We start from the raw sequence: 12,863 nt of genomic DNA, 5'->3' as shown, positions 1-12,863 counted from the left end.
CTGGGCTGTGCAAGTCCACAGTGCATGTGGGAGGGGACAGTCCTTTGGGATGAGAAATCTGACTCTACTACAAAGTGTTGGGCCTTGACTTTGTGGTACTGCTTGGGCAGAGGCAGCTCAAGGGCAGGCACCTGATCCCATGGCTTTGTGCTGTCCAGGGGACAAGAGATTGGGAAAGGATGTGAAGCTGGTGACCCTGCCAGGACAGACAAGGTCCTGGTGCAGTGCTGTGCTCTTCCAAACATCTGGAACTCTGCACTTGGGGCCACGTATCTTTTATCTTGCCAGCCCTTGATGTGTGCAACCAGTTCAGACTTGAACCACTCTGTAACTGGCCTCTAGCTCATCCTCTTCCTCCTGCAACAGAGAGCACATTCCCTTTTGCCTGTATTCTGCTTGGCTGAGGATGATTGTTACTCTGCACATTCCTCACCCTTTCTTCCCCTTTCTCTCCCTGAAGGTGGTGGCACAGACAGCAAGCCTGTGGTACGCTACAGCAAGGACCAGCGTCCCACGACTCTGCCCATCCAGCCCTTTGTTTTTCAGCACCACTTCAGCAAGCCACCCAAGGCACGTGCCCTGCACAGCCATTTTGCCTCCAGCCTTTCCCAGCTCTACAGCTTGTCCAGCAACCGGCCTGCCAGCCAGCAGATCTCCATGTCCCAGTGCTCAGCCTTGGCCACCTCGGCAGAGCAGGCGGCAGTGGCGGGGAGCCAGGCCCATGGCACGCTCGTGACCCAGCAGCGCTCAGCAGACGGAGCTGCCTCGCGCGGCGATGGGGGCATCAAGAAGCCTGGCCCCGAAACAACCCGTCCATCCCCGCTGGGCAGCTACTCCCCCGTGCGGTCCAACGTGCCTTTCTTCCAAAGCGTGGACTCCTCTTCCTCGCCCACCTCTGAGAGAGCTGAAGACAGCCAGCCCCCCAGAAGCAGGTCCTGCCCCATCTCTGCTAACCTGCTTCCCACGAGGTCATCTCCTGCTGTCAGTGCCATGCAGCCCTCCAAAGCCACCAAAGCTGACACCCTAAGGCAAAAGGAGAACCCCAAGCTGATTCCCAAGAAGGAGGCCCCGCTTGAGCCAAGCCCACCACTCTCTGAATACCGACTCCACAGTGGGTCACTCCCACCCCTCTCAGTGGGTGGCATGTCCATGAGCAGAGTAGGAGGCCATGCAGATTCACACTGGAGAAGTGGCAGTGAGACCAGCAGCTCTGGTCCCCTGAGCAGCATGGGAATACGGCCTGTCAATGGTAGGTACCCATCCTCCAGGACTGCTAGTCTGGAGCATCTACAGCTCCCTGTAGCTCTGTCTGCTCCCTATAGTGCCACCATTTCCTGTAGCCACAGACCAGGATAAAAGTGCATCTGGATGCTGCAGGAAGACCTGCAATAAGAGCATGTCCCTCCAGTCCCAGCTCCTACACTGTGTCTCCAGAAAGTGCAGTGTGGGCTGCTGGTCTTACAGCACCCCATACCAGGTGCTTGCACCCCGAACCTGCTGCCTCTGTGCCTGCATCCACAAGGGCACCCAAGCTCCTGCTCTGCTTTGCCAGGCAGTGGCATCCACTTGTCTCCGTGTGTGTGCTAATGTCCTGAAATGCTGCTGGACCTCTGAGTAATGTGCTGTCTCTCTTTCTCTGTCCTCCATCTTTCTCTTGCTCTCCCCTCCTGTTTCCCTTCCGCATCCTCCCGTGTGCTCTCGTCATCCTGTCTGGTGCTCACTGCCTGCGGCATCCCAGCGAACCACCTCTCCCCCCAAGCGCTGAAGTGGCGGGAGTACAGGCGGAGGAACCCCCTGGGTCTGGACCGCGTTTCAGGGCTGCCCAGCTTAGCGGGCAGCCTGGACAGGAGGCAGCAAGAGCCTCGGCTGAACCGGGGCAACCCCATCTTTGAGCTCCCTGGCGCTCTCAGCACCAGCCATTTCCACTGCAAGCTGAACGGTGCGCACCACCTTTCTGCCGGGGGGTCTTGGGAGGTGTTTCTTTGAGGCTCAGGTTAAGCTTGGATTCATCACTGCTGTGCCTGCTCAGAGCAGGAGGGATGATGCATCTCTTCACAGTGAAGGGTTCAAGAGGAAGGTGAAAATTGCCTCACTGGTTCAAATCTTTGTGGAGCCTTCCTTCTCCATGAGATGAGAGCAGTCAGGTCCAGCTCTGAGCTGGGTTGGAGGGCAAAATAAATGGCTCAAGAGCCTCCTTAGACCTCAGTAAGTGCTCCTGGACTGTGGTTAGCTTGTAGTTTCTCTCACACAGGAGTTTGGGCCCTTGGAGATCTCAGATCTATGCCCCATGGTGCCTGTCCATCCTGTGCCCCAGCCCTGACAATGTGCTGGGTGCTGAGCTGTAGATTTCATGAGGCAACTGACAACACTAAAGGCCTTCACAGGACTCTGTCTTCTGCAGGCTTTGCCCTTAAGGTCTTCCCTGTCCTCCAAAACTTGTGCAGGAAGGGCTGACAGGGGCAGTCTGCTTTTGACTGAACCTCTGACACTCCTGTGGGGAGAACAGTGTGGTCTGTCTGTGGGAGGAAGAGCATTCTACAGGCTAGCCTCAAGCCATGGAGGGAATTCCTCAAAGCCCTATACCTCACTCCGCCAACCCAAACAGTTTCTCCATCTTTCAAGGGAAAATGCATAGCACAGAGTCAAACAGATAGAAGTAAAGCACATGGAGAACTCCTATGTATGTCACCCTTTGAAAACAGAGACCATCCCAGAGAACAGGCAGCAAACATGCAGGTTGTTGTCTGTGGATGCCTGTGTGCAGCAAATAATGATTTTCTCTCTACTGACTTCTGACCCTGCTTGCAGCAGCATGGGAAGTCTGTGCAGCAAGGTTTCCCTTAGCTCTAGCCCATGAGAGTGAACCTCCCGCAGCATCTTCCAGAGCCTGTGGGCTCCCAGTCAAGCTGGAGGTGATATTGGGTAGGCCATGGGGATCAGCTGTGCAGGCACACATTGTAAACCACTGCTGGGGTAGCCACAAGCCTGTAGCCTTGCTGTCCCAGCAGAGGACAGGTGGCATGAAAACTGCTGCTTGGGTGTGTGGGACTGGGGCTGATTCTTGTCCCCTCTGTCTTACCCCTGCAGGGCAGTCTATGAGGCAACTCCAGCTTACCTACAATGACTTTTTCCCTGACTACTTCTCGCTAGCAGAGAAACCTCCTGCTGAGTTCTGCCTCTCCCCAGATGGCAACACAGAGTCCATCTCCATCGACTTGCTGCAGAAGAAGGGTGAGTCCAACCATCTCTGGTGGACCATGTAATGTGCCATGGAGTGTGCTTGAGCTGCTTCTCCCAGGAAATGTGATTAGAAAGGATCTTAGGTGCACAGGAATGGGCAGAGAGAGCAGACAGGCACAGGAGTGTGACCCTAAGGCAGGGCATGCTGCCCTGGCTCTGTGTACAAAGGTAAACCTGTGTGTATCTGTATGATGTTGCAATGTGCTAACCTGAGATTTTGTAATTTAGGTTGAAAGTCTGTTCAGTCCTACATAAGTAGTATAAAATTGTGTCAATTATATAAAAAGGTAGGAGAAAAGACTCCAGAGCAGGGCAAGATATGGCTGTGGTGGGATCCATGCAAGGGGCAGGGCTGGCAGGACTTGACAGCTGATTTGTTACCATTTCAGAGGCAAGGGATGTGCAGAAAGGTTCCCATGCCTTTGCCAGCTATGTGCTCATGATTACCAGGTGGCAGCTTTCTCTTCTGTTTCAGTTCTGTTCTCACATTATCCTGGTGCAGGTGACAGATTATACACCACTGGCTTGATACTGAAAGTCATGACAGAACCTGCCAAATGCAAGGCTTCTGCCCTGCCAGCCTGTGGCATCAAGGCAGCAAAAGACACATTGCCTCAGACCCCATCTCTGCTGCCTCAGGCATGGGGTGTGGAGGTGACCCTTGGGAATATTGACAGGTTGTCCTACTGGCAGCCTGATAGGTGAGTGCTGGAGCCAGCAGGAAGAGTTTTGGTGAGGATTTATGAGAGTCTCTGCATGGTTTTTGGCCGAGAGGGCTTGTGTGTAGACAAGGACTTGCAGTGCCCCTATATCTGATTATTTCCAGGAGTGTTTTGCAGAGTCCATCCCAGCAGCCCCTCAGACAGCTCTTTGACCTGTTGTTTTCCACTAGGTCTTGTGAAGGCTATCAACACTGCTGTTGACCTGATTGTGGCTCACTTTGGAACCAGCAGGGATCCAGGGGTGAAGGTATGTCTTGCATCCAACTCCATTCTGGGTGGCACAGAGAGTACAGAGCAAGATTGCCTCTCCATTCTCTTCTAGTCAAAAACTACAGGTTATCTAACAAAAGCAGGAGTAGCAAAAACAAATCAAACAAAGGTGATGGCACACCATGCAGCAGATAGTAAATCTATAACAATTCCTGCTGCATGCTACAGTATGTAGATGTGTTTAAAGGAAGATCAGAAAAACACAGGGAAATTATGTTTATTAAACATATAGGAATAATATCCAGCTTAGACTCTGAGTTGGAAGTAGTTGTAGGATGTGAAAGTATAAAGGGCAAGTATTATGTACGTTTGTTCTGGTTTAACTCTCTCTTTATGTACTTACTCTGGCTCTTTATAAGAGGAAACACCAGACCAGCTGCCCTTCTGGTCTGATGCAGCACACCAGCTCTTTTTTCTCACACAGTGGAGAGATGTGTTTCCCTCCTTCACATGTCCCATGACTCTGGTCTGGCACTGGTGCCAGGGTACAGTGCAGTGTTCCCCATCCCTGAGCATCTCACATTTTAATATGAGATACTGAATAATTTTAATAATGATAAAAAAGTGCATCAGACTTCACCCATCTGGGGCAGCTGGTCACACCCATGGTAGCCCTTACCATGAATACATTTAGCATATTTAGGGTATATCTAAATGGCTGTGTTAGGCCCTTGCTCCCCTCATTTCCAGTTTCTGGAATAACACAGAAGTGCATCTAGGTTGCCCCAGAGCTGGCTGTATTTGGCCTGCGCTCCCTCATCCCTGTTTCTGGAATAACACAGAAGCAGAGCAATTTTGCTTGTGTTTGTAGCAGGCATTGTTTGCAGTCCTGTGACACCCAGCATGTTTGTGGTGCCTCCTCTCAGTGCTGAATGCCTGGCTTCAGTCAGGCGACTCTGGGCAGCAATGTGACACTGTTTGGACATGATAACTCCCCTGGCATGCCATCCCCAAGGAGAAACCTGACTGGGACAGATTCCAAAACCATTCAATCTTATCTCAGAGCCCAGTGTAATTTTGTCCTAATTACAGCTGTTTCTGATGCAGAGATTGCTGTGCAACATAACTGGAGCTGTTGAGATTCCCATGGCTTTTTAGGGCTTTACTGTGAATTTCCAATACTTGCAGTGTAGGTTTGGGGAATAATTGCAACATTCCCCCATTACTTTGCTTATCAGACAATGCTGTGGTTTTAACCTCCCATTTCTTTATACATCAATGTGCCAGGGCTGAGCATTCACCTGTCAAAAGGCAGCATCCATCCCTGCTGCTGCCATGCTCAGTGGATCTGACAGGATTATTCCTGAGCCAAGTTCAGTTTCAGTTCAGGGCTTTTGTGAACCTGTGCCAACTGGTCAGTATAATTCCAGCTCAGCTGGTAAAATCTGTGCCCTGAGCACCATTGCCTGACCCATTTGGATAGACTCCTTGGCAGCTCATAGACTGTAAGCAGCAGAATGTGTCCCTGCTCTGCTGGTGCTGGGCTTTTACATGGGCTCTTACATGCCTCCTCTTCACCTCAGTCTGAGCTCTGGCCATCCTTTTTGCCCTTATCAGTATATTTACAGTAATCTCCAGGAGATATAGCTTGACATGTCACTGAGTTAAGTGTTCTAGAACCCCTCAGTGCTGGTAGTTCTATGTGGGTTGGTGCTTCCTAATCCAGAATTAGCTACAAGAAAATCTACAGCAGCAGGAATATCCCCAGCTCTTTTCTTCCTCAAGCAAGAGAGCCTTGTTATCCCTCTTGGGAGAACCAGGCATGCTTTCTCATTGGGATGTCCTCTTCCCAGCATAGGATATTCTTTTTTCAAGTTACTGCCTCTTCCCAGCCTGGGGAAGAGCTTGCAGAGAGCAATCCAGAACTGGTGTATGAAGCATCAGGAGTGAAACCAAAGACCCTCATGTTCAAGGAGCTGCCTGGATGTTGCTTGCTGGGTGTCTGTAGTGGGACTGAACTGTTTCCATGCATCTGTACCTTGAAAACGGTTAGCAACACTCTCCCTGTTGCCTGTTTTCCACTAGGCCAAACTTGGGAACAGCTCCGTGAGCCCCAATGTGGGGCATCTCATCCTGAAATACCTGTGCCCAGCTGTCCGGGACATTCTGAGTGATGGGCTGAAGGCTTACGTCCTGGACATGATCATTGGCCAGAGGAGGAACATTCCCTGGAGCGTGGTGGAGGCATCCACCCAACTAGGTATGGATGCTGGGCAGCAGTGCCTGTGGCATTTGTGGTTGGGAGGTGCTGGGGAAGTTTGGCTCTAAGGATGGGGGTGCAAAACACCCATTTTCCTGCTTGGAACAGGGTGCACATGTGCAATTTCTTGCAAGAAGGGAGGGACTCTGCGCTGTTCTTCCCAAGTATTTATTGTCATTTCCCCTGAAATTTGCAAATTCTCCCATAACAGGCCAAACCAACAAAAAAAGGAAGGAAAAAAACCCAACAAAATTAATTCCACATTGGTTTCTTCATCATACTGGGAAGCCTCATAGCCTGACTGTGGCAAATCTTGAGCTTTGCAGTTATCTCTATGACTGCAGACACCCCAAATTATAAGCACACACCACAATATTCTCTTTACATGCTGATTTTGAGCCAGTGGCTCTGATTGTCACCGAAGTGTGGGAGGCAGGTCCTGGTAATGAAACTCTCCCAGAGTTTTGGAGTGGTGGTCTGGGATGGATCACAGCCCATCTCCCATGTGTAGTCTAAGTGTTGGTATGGAGTGAGCTCACATTGGTGTGGTGGAGAGGCAGTGCACACACAGACATGGACACCCAGAGAATGTCTGTCTTGCCTTGGTGCTCCATCCTGTGGTGCAGTTTTGGCTTTGCTCATCACAGCTAATCTCAACAATTTGCTTCTCTCCACAGGGCCCTCCACAAAGCTGCTGCACAGCCTCTACAGCAAGATCAGCCAGTACACAGAGCTCACCAACCACACCATGCGGTTCAACGCATTCATCTTTGGCCTCCTCAAGTAAGCAGGACCCCTGGGGTGGCTGCACCTCCCTGTCCAGGGCTGGCAGCAGCTGTTGGTCCTTGACTGCAGGCAGGCAGAGTTTACCATGAAACAAACTTAAGAATCTGGGAAGCCACTTCCCAGAAGCAGGCTAGAGAAGGAAGAAGCTATAAGTCTCAGAGAACTCCTTCCAGGTCAGGAGTGAGAATGAGTGGCTGTAGTAGCCAAGTGAAGAACTGGGTCAGTCTGTTTTAGCCTCAAAACATCAGGTGAGAAAACTCTGTCCAACTTCGTATGAGGTTAGACATAATATTTGTATTATACATATGTATATATGTATAATATATGTATAATTCCTCTTTAAACCACTGTTTCCTGGAGCTGCAACAGATCCCAAGGCATGAGGTTCTGAAGGAGAAATTGCCCTGGTCTGGGACTCCAGACTGGCACTTCTAGTTTGCATAAGGAATGTGCACCCTCTGCTCTGTTTAATATGTTTTTGTGGGTGAAGGGATAAGTACTGCCAGGATGGTGTTTCCCTGCTCCTCTCTGGTGGTTAGCAACAGCTCTGGCAGTGGCAACAGAGTTCCCAAGATCTCTGGGAACTCTGTAGAATTCCTCCAGGCAGGAGCAAGCTCTGCCCAGCTCTCCCCATGCAGGGTGACCCCATTCTCCTCCACTGGCATATTTTGGCCTGAGCCACCAGCACTGGTCTTAGTTTTGTAGATCATTTGCCTCTTCCACAGCAGCCTCTTCTCAGCAAAACAAAGCTCTATCAAGGACATAGGAGGAGAACAGTGAGGAATCACGGTTATTCGTGGTTACAGTTACACATTTAAAGCTGTGTAGATGTTCAGTGACAGGGCTGAGTGTCTGTGATCAAGGCATGCAGATGGGAGCGAGCCGCTGTCCTTTTCCCGAGGTTCACAAGCTCATGCCTTGTAAATGCCCTTTTCCAGCCACACTTCTTGTGGCATATCCATGAGGATGAATGGGGTTAATGGATTTTCACTGTTTCTTTCTTACCCTGCTAATTTTCCATTCCTGCAGTATCCGGTCCTTGGAGTTCTGGTTCAACCACCTTTACAACCATGAAGGTAAGAGCCTGAAGGCTGTGGGCTGCTGTGGGAGTCAAACTCTGCACACAGTTAGAGCATGGGATGGAAATGTGTTTGTCCTGTTGCTCTCTCAGCTTGGGCTGCTCTTCTCTGCCCTGAGGTGAAGGACTAAGCTATTACACAGTCTCAATGTAGCAGGAAAATCCCAGGTGGAAGTCCAAGCATCATGCAGCTCCTTCCACCTGAACCTGGACTTCCATTCTCCTTCCTACCCACAGCTAGTACCCAAGGCTGTCAGTGCAGATCCCTCAGTCCATTTGCAGGAGGTCAGATCTATTCCTCTCCAAATTTCTATGTTCCCTGCCCAGTGCCTGAGAGTTTTGTATGCCTGGAGATGTGCACACTTACCTGAAACTTTTCAGTCATGGAAAATAGGAAGAAATGGAAAGGAAAACCTGACATACAAAAAGCAGATTTTACTGGATGTATCTGTTTTAGACTAGAGTAGAGTAGAGTAGAGTAGAATAGAATAGAATAGAATAGAATAGAATAGAATAGAATAGAATAGAATAGAATAGAATAGAATAGAATAGAATAGAATAGAATAGAATAGAATAGAATAGAATAGAGTCTGTGCTTATCTTGGCTTTCTGAAGCAGAAGACGACCATCTATTAGACCATAATTAAGACCTGGAAGCATGAGCAAAAGCTGGGGCTGTCAGGTTATTCCCATCTTTTTTCCATGGCATTTGGTGGCAGAGGTCATCTGGGCTGATAAGTCTGCCAGGCAAGTCCTGGCTGCAGGTACAACTGGAAAGCTCTGTCTGGCCAGTTGCTGAGAGGTCACAGAGCATCTGGTGCTCCCTGACCCAGGCCTGAGCCTCACACTATGACCAAAAACAGGTGTGCATCTCCTTTCCTCATAGCTTCAGCAGCTTTGTGGTGGCTTGGTAATGGTGGCAAGAGTGTCTCCTCTAATTAATGTCTTTTCCTACAGACATCATCCTGGCACACTATCAACCAGTGGGCTTCTTGTGCCTGTCTCACAGTGTGTGCCAACCTCTTTTTGAGGAGCTCCTGCTCCTACTCCAGCCGCTCTCCCTGCTGCCCTTCAACCTAGACCTGCTCTTCGAGCACCACCTGGTGCAGATGGGCAAAGAGCAGCAGCAGCAAAAGGAACTGCTGCGTGTGAAGCAGGACCTGCTGCTTTCTGTGCACTCCACCCTGCAGCTGATGCGGACCCGGGGCAGCAGTGAGGATCCTGATGGCTGCAGCACCGCCCCTGAAACATGCCAAGGGGGTGCCAGAGATGGTGACATCTCACCAGGGCACAGCCCACAGCAAGCTGTGAGTGAAAAGAGGGTCAAGGGAGTGGGGGCCTCCTGCGGAGAAGGTGACAGGGAGGAAGAGCAGAGCAAGATGCGAGAGAGCACGTGGGAGGGGAAGAAGGACAAGCAGGCAGGCTGGTGGTACCAGCTCATGCAGACCTCTCAGATTTACATTGAGAGTTCAGCCGAAGGCTCAAAGTTCATCCGCTCGGAGAAGAAGAAAGCAGCTTTGAATCCTGCACCCCGGTCAGTGGAGACCCAGAAGGCACCACCTCCCCGAGAAGGGGTGGTGGAGGGTGCAGAGGCTTGTCCCATTGCTGAGGGCACCTTGGAGGAGAGGCCCAAGGCAGACAGCAAGCCAAGTCCTGAAGCTGTGGAAGAGCCCTTGGAAAAGCCCCAGCAGGTAGTGGTCGGTGAAGAGGTGAAGGAACGGAGCTGGCCCTTCTGGATGGGCAGCCCCCCAGACTCTGTGCTTACAGAGCTAAAGCGCAGCAAGGAGAAGGAGGCTCAGCAAAGAGTGGGAGCAGCAGCAGCAGCCCCCCAAGAGGACAGCAGCACCAGTGCATCAGAGGGCAGCCAGCCCATCAAGTGGGGACACTTGTTTGGGTCCAGGAAGGTACAGAAAGAGCCCAGACAACCAAACAGGTAAGGGCAGGGATGGTTTGGGGCTGAGAAGGGCTGGTTAACCTGGAGTATGGCAGCACAGGTGGAAGTCAGACCAAGAACTGACCACTGGGCAACACCATGGTGGTACATCAAGGGTCTGTAACCTGCACAGTCCTGCCAGCCTGCCTTAATTCCTCTCATATCCTTGCTCAGTCTATCTCATAGGCTTTCTTCTTCTGCCTCAGCTCTGTCACTGCCTTGGCATCTAAACCCTGCTACATGGCACCATTATCACCCCATCCCTCCCAAAACCACATGTTGAGAACAGAACACAGAGCCATTGCTGTTGCTTACAACAGGGGTGGGGGGAGGGTGAAGTTGCTAGTAGCTGAGACCCCTGTGCACTGCCTCTACCTCTATTCACCCTTACTGCTCCTGAAAATGACCACTGGAAATGTCTTTCCCAGTCCAGGCTGTGGTGTTAGATCTGAGCCCTCCCTGCCTGGAGACCCGGGGCACTCCCTAGCAGTGCACTCAGTGCATGAGGCCAAACCTCTAAGGCGTGACCTTGCCATGAGAGCACCTGCTCTGTTTCCTTGGGTGCGCTTTGCTGCCACTGACTGCTTCTGTCTCCTCCTTCCAGGTTGCCCTCTGGCTGGCTGAGCTTGGACAAGTCCGTCTTCCAGCTGGTGGCCCAGACAGTTGGGGCTAGCATGTGGCGTGAAGCAGCCCCGGAGCCAGACCCTCCCCATCCAGAACCACCTGAGGCACCTGCTGTGGCACTACCAGTCCAAGGGATGTCTCCTCACCCTACCTGGTGAGTGACACCAAGTGGACAGTCTTGAAGGTGCTGGAATGTGTTAGGTTGAGGGTGGCACGGTTCTGCCTGTTGCAGTTTTCCTGGCCCTCTTTGTAGTCATGGATCAGAGAATGGTTTGGGGCAATGATGCAGCTTGTGCATTGATCCACCACAACTCTGCAATCTGCAGGTGATGGGGAGCTGGGGGGGCAGCTGAGAGTCTGGATGGAGAGGGAAGCAAGGGGTATTTTCCTCTCCCGCTGGGCCTGTGGGTGGGGTGGGTGTCCTGAGGTGAGCTAACCCTACTTTCCTTCTACCTGCAGTGAGGTGAAAGCTCTTTGCCATCACATTGCCACTGAGGCAGGACAACTGAGCTTCAACAAAGGGGATATTCTGCAGGTCATCTCCAAGGTGGATGGTGACTGGCTGCAGTGCAGCCTTGGCTCCGAGAAGGGACTGGTGCCCATCATGTACGTCACCCACCCTGAGGACGAGGACTATTGACACATTTAGGAGGCCAAGCACAGTTCCCTGGGCTCCTCTGGGGTAGCCTACCCTGCCAGAGGAACAAACACAGCTTCTTGCTAGTTTCTTACCTTTCCTGCCATTACAGAATACAGTAACCGTAGATGGTTCCTTCTTGCTCCTCCTTGTGCAGCTGCCAAGGGCCAACTTAGCCCCCGGGGTCTTCTGCGAGCTGCACATCGTATTGCCAGGCATCGCCATGCATGCAGCCACACCAGGGACCGCCTGACCCCCCCCCTCCGCCCCTCACTGTCTGCAGCACCCACAGGCCATGGACTTGTACATTACAGGAACCCAGGCAGTCCCTGCCAGGGCAACGCTGCCCCGCTGTTGGGTGCTGGAGGTGCAGGATGCTGGCCGTCCCCTGCCGGGGGGTGGCAGTGCAGTCTGCAGCATCCATCATCCCCGGCATCCTCAGCTGAAGGGGTGGGAGCACCCTGCGTTGTCAGGGTCCCTGCGAGGCTGGGCTGATGGGTTGTGTTTATTGGGGCACTGCAAAGTAGGCTCCCTCACGCTGGAGCATCCCTGTCCTAGTGTGCTGTAGTGGTTTCTAGTGGGTTGTACCGGGACAAGTGTCCTGGCAGTGCCACACTGCAGGGCTGGGGCTGTGCATGGCCACAGCCAGGGGAGGGGGACGGGGTATGTGTGTGAGTGTGGAGCAAAGGGGTGTGAGGGGCTGTGAGGAAGGCACGGGGTTGTTCAGTGTTACGTAGGTCCAGGATGGGTAGTGCCACCCTGTGCAGAGATGGGTGCTTTGGGGGGAGGCCGTGTGCCCTCCACACTGAGCAGGGAACCGGTGCCTGGGAAGCCCTGGGATGCTCAGTGGAGGGCGCTGGAGGGGAGGGAATGAGGGCAGGGTCCCTATCTGGGCTAGGGGTTTGGGGGCAGTGCTCTCAGCAAGTAGATTGGGGGTGCTCCTAGAGGGAGCTGGGGAGCCTGGGGAGGGACGGGTGGTGCTCCCTTTGGCACAGGGTTTCTGGTCTTGCTGAGCAGTGCCGTGGGGTGGGGGGGATAAGTGTTGTGCACAAACACAAGGGGATACTGGAGGTCCTGGGGTCCTTGGTAGAGGCAATGCCAGTCAACCCCTTCCTTGCCATGTTCATGCCGCCTGCTGTAGTGGGGATCTTCACCTGCCTGTCAGGTGGGGAACAGTGTTAATGAAAGGCCATGCCAGTATTTGGTGCCATGGCCGGCTTGACGCTGTTCACAGCATCGTGCCTGGGCTGGCTTCACCATGGCAAGGGGCCCTGGTCTTGCTAGGTTACCTCCTGCTTGTACATCGCTTAGCGGATGTTGCACCATATTTAATTTGTATCTCCCTGTTAGAATGAGGTGTCTCGCCTTTATTT

At 52.3% G+C, this 12,863-nt stretch overlaps 1 protein-coding gene across 5 annotated transcripts in view; it reads left to right on the top strand.

Annotated features, from left to right (window-relative positions):
- The window catches only part of RUSC2 (RUN and SH3 domain containing 2), a 50,711-nt gene extending 38,308 nt beyond the window's left edge, over window positions 1-12,403 (top strand). For 4 of the 5 annotated variants that reach the window (XM_059491772.1, XM_059491769.1, XM_059491770.1 and 1 more), the window contains 10 exons: window positions 461-1,249; window positions 1,739-1,939; window positions 3,088-3,231; window positions 4,133-4,209; window positions 6,258-6,432; window positions 7,110-7,215; window positions 8,248-8,294; window positions 9,254-10,229; window positions 10,834-11,007; window positions 11,313-12,403. In XM_059491772.1, the coding sequence (XP_059347755.1) occupies window positions 461-1,249; window positions 1,739-1,939; window positions 3,088-3,231; window positions 4,133-4,209; window positions 6,258-6,432; window positions 7,110-7,215; window positions 8,248-8,294; window positions 9,254-10,229; window positions 10,834-11,007; window positions 11,313-11,493 (2,870 nt within the window). In that variant the 3' untranslated portion in view covers window positions 11,494-12,403. The remainder of the gene's footprint in view (window positions 1-460; window positions 1,250-1,738; window positions 1,940-3,087; window positions 3,232-4,132; window positions 4,210-6,257; window positions 6,433-7,109; window positions 7,216-8,247; window positions 8,295-9,253; window positions 10,230-10,833; window positions 11,008-11,312) is intronic. The other variant, XM_059491773.1, reaches the window with a different exon arrangement.
- Window positions 12,404-12,863: the final 460 nt, after the last annotated feature.

The sequence above is a fragment of the Ammospiza nelsoni genome, chromosome Z (assembly GCF_027579445.1).
Source record: "Ammospiza nelsoni isolate bAmmNel1 chromosome Z, bAmmNel1.pri, whole genome shotgun sequence".
NCBI classification, from domain to species: Eukaryota; Metazoa; Chordata; class Aves; order Passeriformes; family Passerellidae; genus Ammospiza; species Ammospiza nelsoni.
This window is presented reverse-complemented; position numbering and strand designations above follow the sequence as displayed.